The sequence below is a fragment of the Lycium barbarum genome, chromosome 5 (assembly GCF_019175385.1).
Source record: "Lycium barbarum isolate Lr01 chromosome 5, ASM1917538v2, whole genome shotgun sequence".
Taxonomy (NCBI): Eukaryota; Viridiplantae; Streptophyta; class Magnoliopsida; order Solanales; family Solanaceae; genus Lycium; species Lycium barbarum.
Genome location: NC_083341.1, coordinates 19189258 through 19198353, shown reverse-complemented (window position 1 = coordinate 19198353; position 9096 = coordinate 19189258). Strand labels below are relative to the sequence as shown.

Here is a 9096-nt window from a genome sequence, read left to right as displayed (position 1 = left end):
TTGCGATTGATGTGTATCCGGGCACTCAACCTATCTCTACTCCTCCCTATTGTATGTCCCCTGCTGAATTGCGAGAATTGAAGGTGCAATTACAGGACTTGCTAGACAAGGGCTTCATTAGGCCCAGCACTTCTCTGTGGGGAGCGCCGGTAGTATTTGTGAGCAAGAAGGATGGCTCACTAAGAATGTGTATTGACTACCGGAAACTAAATAAGGTGACTATCCAGAATAAATATCCATTGCACAGAATTGATGATTTGTTTGATCAGTTGTAGGGTGCCAAATGTTTCTCGAAGATTGACTTGAGGTCAGGGTATCACCAGCTACATGTTAAAGGGGAAGATATTCCCAAGACAGAATTCCGAACGAGATATAGGCATTTTGAATTCTTAGGTATCTCATTCGGATTGACAAATGCTCCAGCGGCATTCATGGCGCTAATGAATATTGTATTTCGGCCCCTTCTTGGATGTCTTTATTATTGTATTCATTGACGATATCCTGGTATATTCTCGTTCTAAAGCAGAACATGTCGATCACCTTTGGAAGGTGTTGCAAACATTTCGAGATTGAAGGTTGTACGCAAAGTTCTCCAAATGTGAATTTTGGCTGACTTCAGTAACTTTTCTAGGCCATATTGTGTCTGACGAGGGTATTAAGGTCGATAATCGAAATATCGAAGTCATTAAGAATTGGCCAAGGCCAACAACAGCCTCAGAAGTTCGAAGATTCTTGGGCCTTGCGGGATATTATCGGAGATTTGTAGAAGGATTCTCTTCTATAGCAGCTCCACTGACAAAGTTAACTCAGAAAGCAACTAAGTTTCAATGGTCAGAGGCTCATGAGCAGAGTTTTCAAAACCTGAAAGACAAGTTGATATCCGCTCCAGTTCTTACCCTTCCCGGAGGCACTGAGGGTTACACTATAAATTATGACACCTCACGCACAGGGTTGGGATGTGTATTGATGCAAAATGGTAAGGTGATCGCTTTTGCCTCCAGGAAGCTGTGAAAACATGAGCAAAACTATCCAACCCATGATCTTGAGTTGGCAGTAGTAATTTATGCTTTGAAGATACAGCGGCACTACTTATATGGAGTTCATGTTGATATTTATACAAATCATAAAAGGCTTCAATATATATTCAAGCAGAAAAAGTTGAACTTGAGGCAACGAAGATGGCTCGAATTGCTAAAAGATTATGATACCAATATCTTATATTATCCTGGCAAAGCCAATGTTGTCGCTAATGCACTAAGTCGCAAGTCGATGGGTAGTCTATTGTATGTGCCAGCTGAAAAGCTGGAAATGATTAGAGAACTTCATCAATTAGCAAACCTAGGGGTTCGCTGATTAGGTTCAGAAGATGCTAGTGTTGCCCTACAGTATATATCTCAATCGACTCTTGTCTCGGAAGTAAAGGCTCATCAGTATAAGGATTCAATCCTAGTCAATATCAAAGAAGGAGTTCAATAGAACCGAATTTAGCCTTTGAACTAGATTCAGATGGGGTTCTTAAAAATCGAGGTCGTTTGTGTGTTCTAAATGTAACCGGACTTCGGGACAGAATTATGTCAGAATTCCATTACTCCCGGTATTCCATTCATCCTGGCTCCACAAAAACGTATCACGACCTTAACTGTTTATATTGGTAGAACGACATGAAGAAGGATATTGCAAGCTTTGTAGCTCAATGCCCTACTTTCTAACAGGTGAATATTGAACACTAGAAACCTAGTGGTTTATTACAGGAAATGGAGATTCCGGCTTGAAAATGGGAATTGATCAATATGGATTTCATTACGGGATTGCCCCGTTCTCATCGTAAGTTTGATTCTTTTTGGGTGATCGTAGATAGTTTAACCAAATCAGCTTATTTCTTACTAGTAAGGACTACTTATACTACTGAGGATTATGCCAAGTTTTACATTAAGGAAATTGTGCGTCTCCATGGTATTCATTTATCTATTATTTCTGACAGAGGTGCTCAGGTTACGGCAAATTTCTGGAAACCTTTTCAAAAAAGACTTGGTACTCAAGTAAATCTTAGCACAGCCTTCCATCAGCAGACAGACGGACAAGCAGAGCGGACCCTTCATACTTTGGAAGATATGCTACGAGCCTGTGTACTGGATTTTCAAGGAAGATGGGATGATTATTTGCCCCTTATAGAGTTTTCCTATAATAATAGTTATCACGCCAGCATCAAAATGGCTCTGTATGAGGCTCTGTATGGTAGCAAGTGCAAATATCCTGCCAGCTGGTTTGAAGTCGGAGAAGCAAGTTTGTTTGGATATTTTTCATCAGGCTATTGAAAAGATAAATCTTATTAAGGAATGGTTACGTACAGCTCAGAGTCGTCAAAAATCTTATGCAAATGTACGATAACGAGAATTGGAATTTCAGGTAGGTGATTGGGCGTTTCTGAAAATATCACCTATGAAGGGCGTAATGAGGTTTGGTAAGAAAGGGAAACTCAGTCCTCAATACATCAGACATTATAAGATCGTCTGACGAGTAGGCCAATTGGCTTATGAACTAGAGCTGCCATCAGAACCACAAGTAGTCCATCCAGTCTTCCATGTATCCATTTTGAGGAAATGTATCGGAGACCCCTCCAAAATTATACCTGTTAATGATATACATGTCACAGAGAATCTATCCTACGAAGAAGAACCTATTTCCATCCTCGACAGACAAGTCCGCAGACTTAGAACCAAATATGTGGCTTCGATAAAGGTTTTGTGGAAAAGTAGGGATATGGAAGAGATGACATGGGAAGCTGAGGCGGAAATAAAATCCAAATATCCTCACTTATTCCCGGTTAAAGGTACTCATAATTAAACATTCCTTCATCCCCCTCAATTATGTTGACTGAAACAAGCACGCTAAGATTTAAATGTAACTCTTGCTTTATATTGTAGATGATGATGTTCCAGACGGAACTTTACGGGATTCCTCCTTATCAATAAATGGCTTGTGAGGTAAAAGCTATGTCTAAACTTTTCAAGAGGCGATGTAACGTGGAGTATTATTACATTATGATATGATTATGTGTTGTCGAATATGGTATCCTGTATGGTTTATGGAGTGGGTTTACTATATGTAGGCGTTGGTCGTATCCAATTTAGAGAGGGAACTATGTCGAAATTTCCATAGAAATGTGCATAAACGAGTATACCTCACATTCTCTAAATCATTCAAGAACGAATGTTCTTAAGGGGGGGAGAATGTTACATCTCGTCTTCCAAAAAGCTAGCATGTCTCGTACCTTGTATTATATGCTCGTAAAATAACAGTGTCTTTGAGTTTACGAAAGGTGCAAGACATGATGAACACTTGTCTAGGAATTAAAACTATTGTTAGAGATGTTATTTCATGTATACAAAGGTCTTAGTTCATGGGTAACACATGACAAGTATTAAAAGAACTAGAGGTTAAGTGAATCGACGACGGAAGAAGGCACTGGGCAGTGCAATTCGACAGGATGGTGGACGAACAGTTCATTGATTGACGGACGGTCGATCATCACCGTCGAGTTGCCTTCTGAGAATCAGAGGCTGCCGTCACTCGACGGTCGCAAGTCGATAGACCGTCGAACAACGATGGTACCGTCGAGCTTCCCATCGATTGTGAGGTGGTGGAAAATTATTTAATTGCTATAAATAGAATGGGCCACGACTTGGAGTCATATTTTTCCTCCAGAACCATATTTTTCTAGACCTTTCAAGTTCTCTCAACTCTCCCAAATTCTCCACAAACATCTTAAACTATTTCAAGTAAAGATCAAGCTTAGAAATCTTTAACAAGTCTATGGAAGGAGCTTGTTCTTACTTCTAGTTGAAGTTGTGGTGGATAAGTTTTAGAGTGAATTGTGTGAAGTGAATTTCTTCAAGATATAAGGTATGGTCTCACTTTATTTCTTATGTTGAGTTGATAAAAAGGCTTAGCAAGTCCCAAATGTGAGAATAGTTGTGAAAGAAAGATCATAAAGTATATTGTGATAGTTGTTGGCTATGAATGGAATTTGAAAATAAGTTTGGGTAGAATTGAGTCTAGTTTGAATGTAATCTCTTCATTATGTTATTTTTGACATTATTATTGGCGGTTGGGAGTTGTTTGGAAGATTGATGGAAGTAGAAGATAGGGGTGGGCATGGTATGATAGATACCGATTACCATACGGAAACCGAAATTTTTTATACCGCGGATTCAGTATTATGGTATTTGGTACGGTATTTGGTATGCATTTTTAAAAAAATTGGTATTCGATATTCATAAAGAAAATACCGAAGTACCAAATACCATACTGAAGTATATGGTTACATATACAATTCATATATCTTAATATCATAATACTAACAAATATATAAACTAGTATTATTAGAAAACTAATTGTTTAAACTTTGGAACTTTGTCAACTCTATCTTGATTTAAATGTATTTTTGTTGTAATTGATTTATGAAGGGAAATTTTGTATTTTCTTTTAAATATTTTTGCATGTGTAAGGTGTTAGAACAATATAATTGAGACATTTTGAGTAACCGAACTCATAATTCTCTACGATATGAGTCTATGTAAGTCGAAGTTGAACAAACTATGGTACCAATTTACCGTACCACAAAATACCGAAACCGAAATTAAAAATACCAAACCATATCGAATTAATTTGGTATGGTAATGGTATAGTATTTTTTGAAATCGAAAATTGAAATTACCATACCGAACTTTCAAATATCGTACCATGCCCACCCCTAGTAGAAGATGTAAAGGAAATACTACCCGAATTCCCTTAACCCCAAGTAGTCTCAAACACACACACACACACACACACACATATATATATATATATATATATATGTGTGTGTGTGTGTGTGTGTCACTATACATGATCAAATAAGACTTAACTAAGGTCATATATATCCATGTAGGGGCAAGAAACGAGCAAGCTTTGAATAAGGAATTCCTTCAAGTAGCGATCGGCGATTTAAGGTATGTAAGGTGTTTGTTTCCCTTTTCTTTGGCACAAATCCAACTAGAATATGAATACGAGCGTTACATAACAATTCACTCCATTCTTATGCTTTGTATTTAAAAATTTAATGCCTCGATTATTTGATTGATTCTTGAAATATTCTCATGTTTATCATCATTAAGTTACTTCGATCACGACCCAACTAGTGGGCCACGACGGGTACCCGGAGCTAGCTACCGAGCACCACTCATCATGCTAGCTATCATACCCAACCTGAACATATATATAATTTCTCAAAGAAAGACTTACTATGAATGATCACTAAATACCTCCCGAAAACATATATATATATATATATATATATATATATATATACAAACATAGGCCCATAAGGCTACAAAAATGATGTACAGAAGATACACTAAGGAGGTCACATAACTTGTACTACCCACACATAAGTATCTAAAATATATATATATATATATATATATATATATATATATATATATATATATATATATATATATATATATAAACATAGGCCCATAAGGCTACAAAAATGATGTATAGAAGATACACTGAGGAGGTCACATAACTTGTACTACCCACACATAAGTATCTACGAGCCTCTAGCTGGAACACTGTAATCATAAGGACGGGACAAGACCCCGTCATGCCCCAATATATACACAAAAGAATATACCAAGAAGTGGCAGCTCCGGAGTAGTGAAGTGCTCATGTATATCTACTGAATAGACTACTAGGAATCCGGTCCGTCTACCTGTGGGCATGAACACAGCGTCCATAAAATAAAAGGACGTCAGGACGAATAATGTACTGAGTATGTAAGGCATGTATATCAAACATAATAAAGAAATGAGAGAACATAAAATAAAGGGATAACCTATAACTGATTGCCTCTTAAGGCGGAATCATGCATGCTAGCTTTTATTTTAAATAACATCATATCATATATACATATATATAAGCTGCCCGATCATATAGGTATGGTGTGATCATCATTAGCCCGCGTCCGGCGTAACCATCTCATGCCGCCCACTAGTGGTGTCTGCCCGGTCAACTAGGCACGGTGTAATCATCATAGCTGACCACTACACCCAATGTAATGGTGTCTGCCCGGCCAATTAGGCACGGTGTAATCTTACATATACATAACCTCAAGCATGCATGAGAGCTCAAGTAAAAGCTATCACTCTATCGGAGTGCCGTAAGGTCAGTAACCTCTGAGTACATTATGGAATAATCATCATCGTTATGTCTCACCTAGAAGGAACTAATATCATGAGGTGAGACAACAACAAGAAATAACATCAATGAAATCATAAAATAGGATCATCAAGCTCATAATAGCATCATCTCATAAATTCCGAAATTTCTCAAAATAGCATCATTATCATCATCATTATCATAGAGCATAGCTTATTTTGGTCTCATAAGAAGCCTTTAAGAATCACGAACTTTCAATTTTTGGGATGTAAGAAGGTCATGGAATATATGGAAGATAGAATATAAGAATCATGCCTTTATGAAAGAAAGGAACTAGCCTTACATACCTTTGCGTCTTTTTACGACTAAGTGTTCTCCTTCCAAGATCACGACTATACATTCAAGAGAAGTCGTACCATGGTTAGGCCATTAGAAACATGCCTAAGTAAAAGCTAAAGCGACTAAAAGGCTAACGAAAATTGGGCAACATTTCCTTTGTTTCGATAACTTTCTCCATATAATAAAACAACTCTCAAATAACAATAGCAACACCCATAATATTATAATCAATAGATTTCTCAAGTTAAAAATTGTTCACTTCTCAAATTCACCTTCAAAGTCATCCATAATCATGACTACAATACAACACCATATTCATTCTTCACATAATACTTCCTCAACGTCATTATCATCATTCATAACAAGATTATACTCATCTCATACTGAGAATCATCACTCAAATTAACTTACTACTCAAAATACCATTATTTCCATATTTGAGCTCATATTATACTTTCTTCTCTAATCCAAGTCTTTCAACCACTCAATACTTTTAATAACATGAAATAGATGTAAAACTCACCTTTGATTATGTAGGAGTGATCTTTAGATGAAAGTGCTTCATTTGAGAAAACCCCAACTTCAATTCCAAAGGAAACCTTGACTTCTACAAACCCTAGTGAGCATCCATACACTTGATTCTACTATTTTTTTTGGTGTTTAATCTTTGATTTCCCCTTTGGATTTGTGTTGATATGGTATGGAGAAGGTTCTAGAGCTCTCTTGAGGTGTGGAGTAGGTGGAAATTGAAAAATAAGAATAAGGGTCGTCCATTTATAATTGGAAGTAGAAAGTTCCAGCGAGGCAGTTTGACGAGCGAGTCAACAACTCGTCGACGTGTCGATGGTCCGTCGACTTGCGCCTGCAGATCTGAGATTGTAGAAACATGTGGATGGTGCGGGTTGATGGTATGTCGACGATGTTAGATCATTAACTCCTCATGCATTATATATATGTATTGCACTATTTCACTTTACCGTGCCGCGCTATAATTGGCCGGGCAGGCATGTAGATATGCACACCACTACAGTGGGCATGTTATGATGATACTCCGGACGCGGGATGAGGCTAATATTATGATGACATGATGATGATACTACTATATGTATATACTTGCATAAGATTTTTTAAACTCATGCATTGCATATTGTACGCTCTCAAATAGCTCAGGTTACTTCTATCCTCTTTATATTTCTGTCTCACTTATGTTATTGATTCCTCCCTTACATGCTTAGTACTTTTATCCGTACTGACGTCCCATTGCACGGGACGCTGCATTTCGTGCTGCAGGTCTTGACAGGCATAGCGGAGGATTTCCACCATAGTAGGACTTCCAGTTTCAGCGGCGTCAACAAGTAACATTACTCCGGGCTTGCTATCTTTACACTTATGTTATTATGATATATATTTATATGTTATGGGTACGTCGGGGCCCTATCCCGACCTTTACATTTTTTTATGCGCACTCTTAAAAGCTCATACACATAGTGGGGTATGTAGATATTGTGCCTGGCCTTGTCGGCTCGCTTATGTATATAGATACTGTGTCTGGCCTTGTCGGCTCGCTTATGTCTATATATATATTGGATCATTGCATATTTTTATATTTGGGTGTTTTCTGCGTGCAATTGTCCTTTCAGTCTTGCTAGAGTCATATTATATCGAATAACAGTTGTATGATAATCATGGTAATTGTTACGCCAGGTGGTAACCGGCCTATAGGTCGGTGCCTGTCATGCTCCTCGTCGGGTGTGACATGTGGCTATTATGTGGAATAGTGAAGGACTTGGCAGACTTGTGTTTAGGTGCTACACCATAGGCTATTACTCGATTATTAATCTTTTGTGACTTTGTGTGGATGTCGGTGCCGTCTGCCTATTTTGTCTGATTCTATGTGTTATATGCGTGAGCTAATATTAGTCGGCTTATGATGCTTACCAGTACGTGTGTATACTAATACTACCTTGCTACACCCTTTTCTGAGTGCAGATTGTGAGGCAGGACCGTCATCAAGACCCCGTTTCTAACCTTGAGGCTATTTGACCGAGATTCCGAGGGTGAGCCATCTTCCAGTCTGCAGCCCTGGATTCTCATCTCCTATTATTTATTACTCTATCTTTAGACAGTATTTATTTATGCTCAGATAGATGTATTATTCCGAGACATGGTTTGGTAGATGTTCTTGTACAGTGATTTCATTTTCTGGGGTTGTATTATGATTAATATTTCCACACTTATTATTATTATTTATGGCATTGACTTAGACTATCTATTATTGTTATTATGATTTATGTTATGTGGGAAATTGAATAAATAATTGGTTAAAGGGATGGTTCGCTAACCAGGGGGTTAGTGTGGGTGCCATCACGACGGTATTTGGATTGTGACAATGAATTAGATTGGGGAGGATGGGTTACGAACCCTAAATTCCTTTTATGATTTCTTTAAAATTCTAATGAGTTCTATGGGGAGATTTCTTATATTCTAGGCTTCTAATCATTGGGGAATTAGATATTAAGTTGAATCTATTCCTAAATTCTAGGGTTTGAATATATG

The 9096-nt window shown here is 37.7% G+C and overlaps 1 protein-coding gene across 1 annotated transcript; it reads left to right on the top strand.

The window, feature by feature from the left end:
- The first annotated feature begins 2210 nt into the window (after positions 1 to 2210).
- LOC132639273 (uncharacterized) lies at positions 2211 to 2983 on the top strand. The gene is made up of 3 exons (XM_060355732.1): positions 2211 to 2283; positions 2522 to 2830; positions 2925 to 2983. The coding sequence occupies exons 1-3, from the start codon at positions 2211 to 2213 to the stop codon at positions 2981 to 2983; spliced, it is 441 nt and encodes a 146-aa protein (XP_060211715.1).
- The last annotated feature ends 6113 nt before the right edge of the window (positions 2984 to 9096 follow it).

What these genes read in the sequence shown, in the direction of transcription:
- LOC132639273 (XM_060355732.1), top strand. Translation starts at nt 2,211, where the DNA reads ATGGCTCTGTATGAGGCTCTGTATGGTAGCAAGTGCAAATATCCTGCC. An exon ending in GTTTGAAGTCGGAGAAGCAA is followed by an intron (nt 2,284 to 2,521) that starts GTTTGTTTGGAT and finishes TCTGACGAGTAG; the next exon opens with GCCAATTGGCTTATGAACTA. An exon ending in TCACTTATTCCCGGTTAAAG is followed by an intron (nt 2,831 to 2,924) that starts GTACTCATAATT and finishes TTTATATTGTAG; the next exon opens with ATGATGATGTTCCAGACGGA.